This window comes from Gorilla gorilla, chromosome 1, assembly GCF_029281585.2.
Source record: "Gorilla gorilla gorilla isolate KB3781 chromosome 1, NHGRI_mGorGor1-v2.1_pri, whole genome shotgun sequence".
In the NCBI taxonomy this organism is placed as follows: Eukaryota; Metazoa; Chordata; class Mammalia; order Primates; family Hominidae; genus Gorilla; species Gorilla gorilla.
The window spans coordinates 231,369,019-231,382,532 of record NC_073224.2 but is presented as its reverse complement, the minus strand read 5'-3'; the positions used below and the strand labels follow the sequence as shown (position 1 = coordinate 231,382,532).

At 53.4% G+C, this 13,514-nt stretch overlaps 1 protein-coding gene across 4 annotated transcripts in view; it reads left to right on the top strand.

Annotated features, from left to right (window-relative positions):
• Positions 1 to 13,514, top strand: part of H6PD (hexose-6-phosphate dehydrogenase/glucose 1-dehydrogenase) — a 34,340-nt gene that overhangs the window by 6,122 nt on the left and 14,704 nt on the right. For all 4 annotated transcript variants that reach the window (XM_055384001.2, XM_055384003.2, XM_055384000.2 and 1 more), the window contains 2 exons: positions 3,414 to 4,050; positions 5,451 to 5,568. In XM_055384001.2, the coding sequence (XP_055239976.2) occupies positions 3,424 to 4,050; positions 5,451 to 5,568 (745 nt within the window). In that variant the 5' untranslated portion in view covers positions 3,414 to 3,423. The remainder of the gene's footprint in view (positions 1 to 3,413; positions 4,051 to 5,450; positions 5,569 to 13,514) is intronic.

The window sequence follows — 13,514 nt, the reverse complement described above, 5'->3', positions numbered from 1 at the left end:
TTGTAGCATGAGGAGGAGGCCTGGAGCCCAGGAGATGTGTTGGAGCCGTGGGTGCCTCTGCTCCAGAGGCTGGGGTCCCCCTGTCCCTGACTGACGTAACTGGGCTTCTCTGGGCCTGCTTCTTTCCCTGTCAGGGCAGAAGGGAGGATGACCAAGCCAGCCTTCCTCCTGCTGCTTCCAGACTAGTCGGGAGTGTTGAGTTAGGAACCAGGGTTGGTTCTCCAGTGCTGTCTGCAGGGCCTGGCTCTGTAGCCCCAGGAGGGGAGGGAGGTTCACAGTGTTTTTCCTGAGAGCAATGGTATTATACTACCCTTGGGGGCCAGGAGGAACTTTGCATTTAATTAATTAACATTTGTATAGCATTTTTGTCAAATGTATCATCTCAGTCTTCACTGCCCCTCCCCCCACCCCCACCTTGGGTTGATGGTATTTGCCCTGTTTTGTAGATGAAGCAATGTGGACGCTAGGGCTCTAATCACCTACCCACCCTTATGGAAAGGTGGAGGGCATCTCCCTGATTTAATTAGCTGATTTATTTATTTATTTTATTTATTTACTTTTTTTGAGACAGGATCTTGCTCTCTTCACCAGGCTGGAGTGCAGTGGTGCAATCATGGCTTACTGCAGCCTGGACCTCTCGGGCTCAAGCAGTCCTCAGCCTCCTGAGTAGCTGAGACTACACACATGTGCCACCACGCCCAGCTAATTTTTAAATATTTTTTGTAGAGATGGGGGTCTCGCTGTGTTGCCCAGGCTGGTCTGGAAGTCCTGGGCTCAAGTGATCCTCCTGCCTTGGCCTCCCAGAGTGCCGGGATTATAGGCGTGAGCCACTGTGCCTGGCCTAATTAGCTGACTTAATTAGATCACGAAGTTAGGCAGTGGTCTTGAGCCCAGGTCCTTGGACCCCAATGCCTCCTTCTTCTGCTTGGCTAAGGAAGCTGTTTAGCATTGTGACTGAGGGTCCAGGCTTTGTGGCTTGACAGTTTCCTTCACCTCCCAGTTTCCTCGTCTGTAGAATGAGACTCCTCACAGAACCTCCTCCACAAGACTGTTGTGAGGAATGATTGGAAAGGTGCGTTTAAGTCATCTGGCACACGCCGACTACTTGGTTAACATAGGTATTATTATTGGATTCAGAAACAACCAGTTTTTACAAGGGGATGGGCACATGAAACCATTTGAGACTGTTTCGAAACACCTGTGTTAGGACCCACCCTACACCTACTGGATCAGAATGTCTCTGTCTTGAGAAAGGGAGCAGGAGGCGAGGACCGCGTGTTTGTTCGGATGCCCTCCTTTGATGAGAACTGCTGCTCTGGTGCTTGCTGCTCAGTATTCCGGAGTCTCACTACTCCGGACCAGTGTGGAGTGCTCCTGGACCAGCTGTCAGTACTTCAGGTCCTCTTCCTTCTGCATCAGAATGTCCTTTTAAAAAGATCCCCAGGAAATTCAAATGCTCATTAAAGTTTGAGAAACACTGTAAAGGTTAAAAACACACACACAAAAAAATACCCACACATACTACCCCCACCCATTTAGGAAAGAGTTGTTTTCTAGTTGTTTTGCAACCACAGAGTAAGCAATCATGTTGTAATACCCAGTATCTTGGATTTGTTTAAAGGAGTGCTGGCAACATAACAGATAAGGGAGGCCAACCTCAGAACCGGGGACCCACAACAGGACTGGTCAGGGAGGACTGTGGCAAACCTCAGAGTCAGAACAGGATTAAAGAGAGGGCCAGGAGTCAGTTCAGGCCAGGTGGCCATCCGTCACAGCTGTCTGCAGTCTTCTGGGGTGGGGGCAGAGGTGCTGGCCCTTGGGGCTCCCCCACCTGCCCATGCCAGGACTCTGGAGGCTTAGCTCCTCCCTTTGTACCAGGCACGTCCAGAGCCCTGGCTACCAGGATCCGATCAGCAGCTCTGAAGCGCAGCCTGCCAGCTGGCGGCTCCTCCTTCTCCAGGCTGTTCTCTGGGCTTCAGATTTCTTGCTGCCTCTCTCCTGCACTGACCTTGCAGCTTCTCCTTCTCTCCAGACGAGCGATTGCCGGTTGAGGAAAAAACGCTTGAAGGGCCAAGGACAGGGACTGGAAAGCAGGAGGAAAAAGCAGAATGGTCCTGTGGTCCGTGTGTGTATTTAGGGGTGAGGGCAGATACAGGGAGAGTGGGAGAGGAAGGCTGGGGAGCCACCCGTGTGGCCCTGATCCTCTAGTTAAAGCTCCAGTGATGGACGCGTCATGTGTCCTATAGACACTGGCTCAGACACTGTGGTTGGGTCCTCACCTTGGGTTGGTCACTCACTAGGACCCTCTTGGACATGAATTTTGAGAGAGATGAGGAAGAGGCGGGGGGGCGGTGGGAGGAGGGGGTCTGACGTCAGGGTCAAGAGGCAGATTTGGTCCCCTCTATAGCGGTGCTGGAGAGGTCATTGGGCATGTCATGCAGTGGCTGCACAGTCAGTCCCAGCTCCCCTGCTTTCTTACCCTGGGACCTTCATTGACCCGAGCCTCAGCTTTTCCATTTGCAGAATGGGAGGACTGTCACAGAACCCACCCCATGTGGATCTTTCAGGATTCTTGTCTGGATTCATTGAGCTCTAATACACATAAGTACTTAGTGCCAGCACTAATCGTTTGCTGATATCACTCTTCCAGGATGACACCTACCACTCGGTGCTTAATAGGTGATAGGTACAGGCCTCAGCTCATTCTAAGCATGAACTCCTTTTATCCTTATAACAACTCTGTGCTGTAGGTACCGCTGTTACCCCCATTTCAGGTGAGAAAACTGAGGTACAGCCAGGTTAAATAATTGTGCAGTTACTAAGGGGTTGAGCTGGGATTCAAACTCAGGCAGTTAGTCTAGAGTCCACGTTTTCTGTCACTATGCTGTAGCAGTTGTTAGTCATCATTTGGTAGTTGGAGCCCAGTGGACATGGAGAAGAGGCAAGTGAGAGGTGAGAGGAGGTGGTCCTACCCTCTCACTGTTCCAACTGTCGCCTGAGGACCTGCCACTATACCTAGGCTGGGGCTGCCCTGCTTGTCCAGGTGACCTGTGCTCCTGGAGGAGACTGGCCTTGGTCATAAAATGGACAGCTCCACTCCCAGGCCTGTGGCCCTCCCTGGTGGCCTTTGCCACTTTCCTATGCTGCTGGCAGCAAAGTGGTTCATCTCTAGCAAGTGGCCTCTAACTTTCCCAGGCAGAGTCCCTGTCTACAGGGCAGGCTCCCTACCCACTGACTTCCTGGAACAGAAGCCAAGCTGTCAGGAGGGAGGGACAAGCTGTGGGCCTATAACATTTTCTTAAGAAACACGTGGTGGTTTCTTGCCAGGCAGGAAGTGTTTGTTTCCACATCATAGCCACCTGAACCATGTCTGATCCTTCCTTGTTCCTCGTCTGTCTCTCTCTGTACCCCAGGCACCCAGGCATGTGGAATATGCTCATAGTGGCGATGTGCTTGGCCCTTCTGGGCTGCCTGCAAGCCCAGGAGCTCCAGGGACATGTCTCCATAATCCTGCTGGGAGCAACTGGGGACCTGGCTAAGAAGTACTTATGGCAGGGACTGTTCCAGCTGTACCTGGATGAAGCGGGGAGGGGTCACAGTTTTAGCTTCCATGGAGCTGCTCTGACAGCCCCCAAGCAGGGTCAAGAGCTCATGGCCAAGGCCCTGGAATCCCTCTCCTGCCCCAAGGACATGGCACCCAGTCACTGTGCAGAGCACAAGGATCAGTTCCTGCAGCTGAGCCAGTACCGCCAACTGAAGACGGCCGAGGACTATCAGGCCCTGAACAAGGACATCAAGGCACAGCTCCAGCACGCAGGCCTCCGGGAGGCTGGCAGGATCTTCTACTTCTCGGTGCCACCCTTCGCCTATGAAGACATTGCCCGCAACATCAACAGTAGCTGCCGGCCAGGCCCGGGTGCCTGGCTGCGGGTTGTCCTTGAGAAACCCTTTGGCCATGACCACTTCTCAGCCCAGCAGCTGGCCACAGAACTCGGGACCTTTTTCCAGGAGGAGGAGATGTACCGGGTGGACCATTACTTAGGCAAGCAGGTGAGCATCAGCGTGGAGCCTGCCAGGGCTAGGGTGAGCTGGGCACTGGTAGACCCCAGCAACAAAGCCACTCGCTCATTGTGGAGCTAGGCCCCAAGGCATTGTGAACTCAGAGCTCCCATGGTCTCCTTGAAGGTGGGCAGGAGGCGAGGGGGTAAAGGAAAGACAGCAGCAGGGCAGGACTGTTGGGTCCTTGTCCATGCGTCTGGCCTCTTTTGTCCTTTGCAAAGCCCCCGTTCTCGTTGTTTCCCAATCTGGGCTCTGGCTTCTCACGGTTGCCCTGCATCCTCTGTAGCAGTGGCTCAGCAACTCTGGTGTCTGGATCTGGCTTCCTGTTGGGTGTGCTGTGGGAATCAGAAGGAGCTTTCTTCTCCTGCACCCATCCACCTTTTTTTTTTTTAGACAGAGTCTGTTCTGTCACCAGGCTGGAGTGCAGTGGCATGATCTCGGCTCACTGCAACCTCCGCCTCCTGGGTTCCAGCAATTCTCCTGCCTCAGCCTCCCAAGTAGCTCGGAGTACAGGCGTGCATCACCATGCCCGGCTAATTTTTTGCATTTTTAGTAGAAATGGGGTTTCACCATGTTGGCCAGGCTGGTCTCAAAATCCTGACCTCAAGTGATCCGCTCACTTCGGCCTCCCAAAGTGCCGGGATTACAGGCGTGAGCGACCGCACCCTGCCCCATCTACCTTTTTTCAAAATGTTTTTCTTCCTGAGTTCTGTTTTGAGCCAGAAGGTTGGCAACAAGAGCTTAAACCAGGGAGCAGTAGGACCTTAAGCCCTGGGCAGGAGCATGGGTTAACCTCCTGGGTGACACATGTCTGTTGACCAGTTCACTCAAAATGCCTTGGAGGCCCTTGGGGGTATCCTGCCCCAGGAACCCTGGCAGAGAGTGCAGCAGCCCTGTGTTCTGGTACGTGGTGCAGGTGGGCATAGGCAGTTGTTGAGGACAGAGACATGGCTTTCCATCCCACCCTGCCTGGAGTTGCCCATAGTAGGATTCCTAAATAGTGGTCCTCAGAACTGGGCCAGTCCTGGGGAGGTTTTCACTTGTTTATGGCAAGATGAGAAGAAATACAGAACGTGCTCAATTCAGAGCTTTTCTTGCTACATTTTTGATGTTAAACCTATCTTTATTTTATTAAAAATTGATTGTAATAGAAGATAGGTAATTCTAACTTTTTTTCTTGGCAAAATACAAATCTGGTAACCCTTTGGAGGTCACTTGCAAGTTTTTGGAACCTTTACTGGCCTGTGAGATCGTGAAGTCCAGAACTGCTGCTCAGAGGGCATCTTCTGCTCTGAGCAGGGAATACAAAGGTCAGAGCCCTTCCCGGGAGTCAGGGTTCCTCCTTCATCGTGAGAGTATCCTGCAGCACGCCCAGTCTTTCCCCCCGACAGGCTGTGGCGCAGATCCTGCCTTTCCGAGACCAGAACCGCAAGGCTTTGGACGGCCTCTGGAACCGGCACCATGTGGAGCGGGTGGAGATCATCATGAAAGAGACCGTGGATGCCGAAGGTGTGTGAGTGGCCCTGCGCACTCGGTCCCCCAGCCTCTGCCTGCCCGCTGTCTGCGGTGAGGCATGGGGCGCTTCTCAGAGGGAGGTTTTCTGTGGGTGTGTGGTGTCCCTTCGAGCCTGCCATGTGCCTAGCTCTGAACTGGGCTAAACCCCAGGGTGCCGGCTGGCAAAGCCCAAGTAACCATTGCTGCCCATGGGGAGCGTATGGTCCAGAGAAGTAGGCCTGGCACAGAGGCGGGAAACCACTGGCACGCGGTAGAGGCTGGAGTCTCCCTGAGGTCCCCCAAGTTTTTGAGTGCGTAGAGACCATGGGAACTGCGTGAGGGCTTCCCCGACTGTGGTGCTTGCAGCCGTGGCGCCCCCTGCCTGGGGTACTCCCCCTCGCGTCCCCCTCACCTTCTGACCCGTCTCTCGCTTGTTAGTTCTCAGCTCCGTGGCCCTCCAGGAAGACTTTCTGAGCCCTGCAGGCACACTCCCCTCACCCTCATGGCGCCACACACCTCCCTCCCCTGCCCTGCACGGTGTTACCCTTGCCTCGTCCTTGTCCACCCTGTCTCTTCTGCCAGCCTGTAGGCTCCAGGAGGACACCGCCTCTCCCGCACTGCCACACACCTCAGACACACTGAGTATACACGCGGGAGGCGGGGGCCCTGCGTCATGCCCACCGCTGCCTTCAGCTGGGTGGCCTCAGCATGTCACTCCCTGCAGCTGTGAGATGAGCATGCTCTGTCGATGAGGACAGCTAAGGTCCCTTTGGGACCTGACATTCTGTGATGGTAGCAAAGTTTTGGAGCATTGACCGTGAAGATGTAAAGCACTGGCTCTTGCCCAGTAATGATAAGAGCTGAAGTTTACTGTGTCCCCGGTCCCCAGCCGCCAGGTGAGGTGGGCGCTGTTATTGGCCTCCTTACAGATGAACATGGTGGCGAGCCCACAGCCCCACAGTAGAAGGCGGTGGAGCGTGATCCTGGGGGCAACAGTCTGGCCCCAGCACTCAGGCCTGGCGCCGCCGTGCTGTGCTGCCAGCGCTGCGTCAGTGGCCAGCTCATCCCCGCGGCCACTTTCTGCAGCTGCAGCGGGAGCATCCGAGGCTACTGCCCCCCCCAGTCCCCGCAGTGCGTGCCCACCACAGGGCAGGGCCCAGAGCCCTGGACCCAGGGATGGGCCAGGAGGTTTCTCCTCTTTTTCTCTCTGCCTTGCTCTTTCTCTGGGCCATTTTCTCTTTTTCTTTCCCCCGCCCCTTGGTTTCTCTTTTCAGCTGCTTCTCCATTCCTCTCTGAATGTGTATTTAGTGCCAGAAGCTCTCTGCGGGGCCGAGGTGCCACAGTGAGGTACAAAACTCAGCCTCTCAGATATGGCTCCCTAATACTGCCCAGATTCACGGGTGCTGTGGGGGGTGATGATCTCATCACACTGGCTGGTGGGACAAACTCCACAATGGAGCTGGGCGCAGTGGCACACCCGTAGTCCCAGCTACTCGGGGGCAGAGGCGGGAGGATCATTTGAGCTCAGTAGTTGGACACCAGCCTGGGCGGCATAGTGAGCCTCCGTCTCTGAAAAAGAAAACAAAATGGGTGATGGGTGTTGCAGGCAGGCAGCGTGGTGGGGGGACAATGTGGGGGGTGGGCGGGAGGCCAGGCAGGACTTCCCAAGCCAGGCCTTGAAGGACATTGCTGGGTTCGAGAAGGCACTGGATTTCTCTACTTCAGAACCCACAGCAGAAAAGAGGCCCTACCCCCTGCAGTGAGCCTTCATGGGTCTCAGGGAATCGTCCTCCAGCCCTTCCAAGTTTCCCTCCCAGTCCTCAGCCAGGGCGCCGGCCGTGGATTCCCCCTGGTGCCTGTCTGTGCCTGATCTCCCAGCAGGCACGTGTGCTGGGCCTATGCCTGCTTCATCTTCAGAGAAGTGAGCTGCACCTGGTGCAGAGAGCCTGGAGCAGAATTGGAGGGGGTCCTGCCCCTGCTGAAGCCAGCGGGCTGGCGCCTGCACTTCTCTACCTGGACTTGTCCCCATCCCCAGCGAGGCTGGGAGACTCCTCTCCCCTTTCTGGCAACTCCTTCCTATCTCCGCCCTGGGCTGGGGAAGAGCCATGATGTCTGGAGTTACCTGTTGGTGCTGTTGCCTCAGTTCTTCCAGCCCTCCCACCCTGTTTCCTTCTTGGTATGTTGTGTCATTTGTGGGTTGTTTGTAGGTCCCGTGGAGCCAGGGACCAGGCAGATTGCAGGCCCGATTATCCTAGCAAAGGTACTTTTGGATTTTGAAGAAAGAAACACGGAAGATATGAAAGAAAGACAGGTGGAGCTCTGGGCAGGTCTGTTTGCCGGGACAGCCTGAGGATGTTGGGTTTGAACAGCAACACAACAGCCTGGGCTGGCTGTCCTCAAGGTCCAGGAGGGAGAGGCACCTGGAGCCTTGTTGTCACAGCTGCAGGGACTAAAGGAGGCCCAGCCTTGCCTGCCATGTGGGGCTCTGGGGGAGGGTCTGCCGCTCCTAAGCTCCAGAGTCCAAGGCCTTTAGTACAGCTGGGCCCTGTACCTTCAGCCCAGGGGCAAAGGGAGCCTCAGCGCAGGACAGGCAGTGGGAGATCCACTAGTCCTGGAGGCTTGCAGCCTGTCGCGGTGAGGCCAGAGTGGGGCTAGTTCAGTCCACGTTCCTTGTCAGAGGTGGCCAGCAGGACTGCAACTGTCCTGGGGTTTGGCCCTCACTGGTTGGCTTGTTTACCTGCCATTTACAAACAGGTCCTTGATAGCTCGTAGCAGGGAGGGACAGGCTGCTGCTGAGCCCGGCCCCCCAGCAAGTGGGCCTTGGACACAGGGTGCTTTGGCAACAGAATGAGCTTGCTTGCTGCCTCTCTCAATTTTGTGTGCCTGCGTGCCAGGGGACACATTCTTTCTGCATCCCAAGAAGGTGGCCTGGTACAGCCCTGCTGGCCCAAGCACTGCTCTGTGCTGTCCTCTCTGGGTCCTGCTTTGGAGCCAGTCCTTCAGGGGCCTCCCGCCTGTGGTTCAGACTGGAAAGAGGGGACAGGCACCGCAGACCTGCAGCACACCCCAGCACGGCCAGGAGCCCTGTGCCCAGCACAGCAAGGCCTCGGCTGCCACTGCTGTCCCGGGTGAGGGTGGGAAACAGGCAGGAGTAAATGCTGCCTCCTCCTGGAGCTTGGTGGACTTGGCAGGGGAGTGCTGCTGCAGTGGGGCTCAGCGTGGGCAGAATGTTTCCAAGGCAGGATTCAGAGCCCCACGGTCTGACTGCTAATCAGAGGGGTCAAAGTGCACGGCAGGCCATTCTCCCCCACTCCCCACCCCACACACACCACAGGCCATTATCTCCCACTCCCCACCCCACACACACCACAGGCCATTCTCCCCCACTCCCCACCCCACACACACCACAGGCCATTCTCCCTCACTCCCCACCCCACACACACACCGCAGGCCATTCTCCCCCACTCCCCACCCCACACACACCGCAGGCCATTCTCCCCCACTCCCCACCCCACACACACCGCAGGCCATTCTCCCCCACTCCCCACCCCACACACACCACAGGCCATTCTCCCTCACTCCCTACCCTGTGCTCTGCCCTGCCAAGGGTTCCGGTGGATCCCAGCTGCCCTCCACCCCTGCAGTGGTGCAACCCTAGCTGACTCCTAGGCAGGAGTGGCACCTGCGTAACCGAAGCCAGCACCCTGAGTGCTGGGAACGGAGGGGGCTGCAAGCCAGGCCTGGGAAATGGAGTGTTCCCGGTCCAGAGCTGCTGCAGGCCCCGGGAAAGGGACTTCTGAGCTGCAAGGTCGTTTGGATGTCTTCCCCCACCCGCATCACACACATCTACGTGGGTGGAAGCCGGCTTCCCCGGCTCCCTCCCCTCCATCCTCCATGCTGGGTGAGTGTTGTTTTTTTTTTTTTTTTCCTGCTGCAGCCTCTGGCCCAGAGGAGTTTGCTGCAGAGTCAAGGCTGCTGCACAGGCCGGAGGGGGTGGGGAGGAGGAAAGGAAGATGCGATCTGGTTCCCAGCTCCCTCTCACCCTGACCTGGGGTGCTCCTCCTGTGCGTCCCAGTCTGTGAGCCCCTGAGAGTCACAGCCCCCCTGGGTACCCTGGCTGGGGTCTCGAAGCAGCATGGGCCATAAAAGGAGAGTCACTGAGCCTCCTTCATCCCAGAGATGACCCTGGCTGGCCCTCATCATGGCTTCGGGAGGGCTCTGTAGACAGGCGGGCCCATGTGATTAATGGGCTGTGTTCAGCTGTCTGGGTCCGGCTGCCTTTTCTGTCGGGAGTGCTGGAATTGGAACTGAGGTCTTGGCACCTCAGAGCCCAAGCCTCTAACCACTGAGCTCCACAGCCTCCCCAGCTGGCCAGGCCCTCAGCAGTTGGCCTCCCTGCTGGAACGCACTCAGGGCTGGTCTCCCTGCTGCCCTAGTTTTCCCTCTGTGTAGAAGGCCTGTTGTTGTTGTTGTTGTTGTTGTTGTTATTGTTGTTGTTGTTGTTAGAAGGAGGGAGACTTCCTGAGGATGTCACTGCTGGGAGGGTCCCTGTCCTGACGGGGGAAAGGAACCTGATGCTTGCCCACCTCTGAGGGCTGGAGTGACCGTTCAGTGCCTCTCACTGGGGGATCAGGGCATCCAGGGTCCTTCCAGGCACACACCAGCTGTCCCGCCTTCCAGCCTGGTGTGCCAGAAGGGGCCAGGAGCTCACTCAGCAGGGCCGGTTCCCCTTCCCGCCCCATCTGCAGAGCTGTCTGCAAGGTGAGCCCAGGGCAGCTGCCAGATCTCCTGTCCAGAGAGAGCACCAGCAAGCACGCTGCGCTCTCCTTGGCCCTCACCTCTTTTTATTTTTAGTAATCCCGGAAGGTGTTGATAGGGATTGCAGCTGGTTCTTAGTTGTCTTTTTTTTTTTTTTTAAATCTATTTTTGTTGAGAAAACCTGGATTTCCCACAATGTGGAAGCAACGAGGAAGGGGTTTCTGGTCCCGGTTCTGAAGGCTGTGACCTTCAGCACACATCTATACGATGCTGATAGCCCCGGCACCTCTCTCTCGGGTAGTTCTAAGGATTAAATCAGATAATGCACACGGAAATACGTTACAAATGGAAGTGTTGTTCTTCTTCCAAGTTTGCAAGGAGAGGCAGCGGCAGTGTTCTTGCAGTATGTCCGAGTTCCACGTGACTTATATTGGATTATTATATAAATCCTGTAATTGATCTGTCATACTTTTATGTCCATCCTTTATGTCATATTTCTCTCTCACATATACATACACAGTTGTATACATACTTAAATCTCTATGTATTAGCAGTCTGCACAACATATACCTTTTAATATTTATATTTCTGTTCAGTTCTGTTCATACCACAGAATATGTGTTATAAACTCTTTTATTAAGCTTTTTGGTTGTTTCTAGTTTTTTGCTATTTTATTATTATTATCTTGGAGTCTTGTTATGTTACCCAGGCTGGTCTTGAACGCCTGGTCTCAAGTGATCCTCTCTTGCTTTAACCTCCCAAATAGCTGAGACTACAGGAGTGCCCCACCTCCCCGGCTTCTATCTTAGATAGTACTTTGTGAGCTTTTTTTAAAATTGAGATACAATGCACATGCCACAAAATTTACGCTTTTAAAATATAAAATTAAGTGGTTTTTAGTATATTTACGAAGTTATGCAACTACTATCTAATTTGAGAACATTTATGAGCATTTTAAAAAACATATTCCCTTTAAGTATATACTTCGGCAGTAGAACGACGGGGCCAAAGGGGAGAAGTGCTTTCTAGCTGTTACTCTCTGTTATGAGTCTGAGCAGCACAGCTGGCGGGCGCAGCCATGGCCCCCCTGCTTTGTCATCCTCTGACCTTGGACGAGCTCTGGATGTGCACAGGTGGGAGCCAAGTTTACAGGGGGTCTTTCCTCCCAGTGTCCACCCTGGTTGTGCTTTTCTCTATCCTTTTCATATACTGATGGGTTTCAACCCTCAACTTTCAACCCGGGAAAATACACTAGGAGCCAATATAGATCATTTTTAGGAGAAATCAGTCCACAATAACGGGCAGTAACTAGAAAAGATCAACATCAGCAGGAGGGCCAGCCCCTCGCCTCCTGTCCTTGCACTCAGCTGCATGGCCTCTTCCCGGGGAGGTGCCAGGCCACAGTCCCGGTCACTGCATTAAACTTTGAAAAGACGGAGCCAACCAGGCAAAGTCCATAAATCTACAGGCCGTGTTAAACACAGGCGCACCCCCTGAAGCTTGAAATTAAGGAATAAAGGAAGCTCTCTTTTACCCAGCAGGTAGTAAACCCGTGGAATGCATTCTTTTTGAGAATTGAGAGAGGATAAAAATAGGAAAGGAGCCGCTTAGGGATTCGCTACATTAATGAATAGTAAGCAGATAACAGGGCTTTTAGGGACTCTGTTGTGTTCCCTTCATCAAAAATTCATCTGTTTTTAAAGCTTTAAGTATGCTGTTGACATATAAATCCACTGTAATTCATTGATTGGAAGACATATTTTTCATATTTGGACGTCTCTGAAGTTGGGTTTATCCTTAATGGGGTGACATAGTGGAACTGGAAACCCTTTTCTTTCTTAGGGGTTATAAAACAGCGATGCTTCTGCCACTGATGGCATTTCAGGTTTGATGAAATCCAGTTTATCTCCAGTGTGCGTTGTCTCCCCAGGCCCTAGTTTATACCTCCAGCCGCCTTTTAGATCATTTCATGGGGTGTTGCACCATCCCTTCAGATTCAGCAGATTTAGAATGAAAACCATCACTGCATTTTTCTCATGAAATACCAACTGTGTTTTCTAACCTCTTTATTTCAAATGGGAACAGTGCTCTCTGACCAGGCTGGTAGCCCTTCTCTTACAGCATCTGTCATAAGAAAAATTCCAACCAGTCTTTATCAGTGTTTCCTGTGTGCTAGCCACTGTTCCAAGCCCTGTGTGGATATTAACTCCTTCAGGCCCACAGAAGCCCTGTAAGGGAGGTGCGGGGATTGTTGCTTGTTCGTATGTGAGGTGACGTCAGTTGCTGGAGATCACAGGGCTGAAAGATGGCAGAGCTGGTATTTAAACTGGGGCAGGCTGGGCACGGTGGCTTATACCTGTAATCCCAGCACTTTAGGAGGCCAAGACGGATGGATCACGTGAGGTCAGGCGTTCAAGACCAGCCTGGTCAAATGGTGAAACCCCATCTCCACTAAAAATACAAAAATTATCCAGGCATGGTAGTGTGTGCCTGTAATCCCAGCTACTCGGGAGGCTGAGGCAGGAGAATTGCTTGAACCCAGGAGGCGAAGGTTACAGTGAGCCAAGATCGCGCCACTGCACTCCAGCCTGGGTAACAGAGGGAGACTCCATCTCCAATAAAATAAAACAAAATAAGATAAGATAAAATAAGATAAAATAAACTGGAGCAGCCTGGCTCCAGAGACCACACTCCAGATCACAGCTCTGTACCACCATTCAAGGATCCAGCCAGTCACCAAGTAGTTTGTATTCATCTGCTATAATAACTTCTTTGCAGTTCACTGTGACTTCGTTCCCTCCTACCTTTGTTACTTCCTTTGATTGCAGCAAAGGCTGCCCCGTTGATTTCACTACCACCAGTCCCATCCTGTTCATCTTGGAGGTTGCAGACAGCTTCATCTTCCTGAAGTACCTCTTTCGTGCTTCTGCTTCCCTGTTCTAAAACCTTTTTAAAAAAGTTTTATTGAGCTGTAACTCATAAATTCTACTACACTTTACCCACTTAAGGTGGACAGGCCAGTGAGCTTTAGTGTATTCACAGAGTTGTGTGTCAGTACCACAATCAATTTTAGGACATGTTCATCACGGCAAAGGAAGCCCTGTACCCCTTAGTTGTCATCCCACAATTTCCCCCTCTCCCCAGCTCCTGGCAACCACAGAAATGCATTCTCTGCGGAGTTGCCTGTTCTGGATATTTTGTAC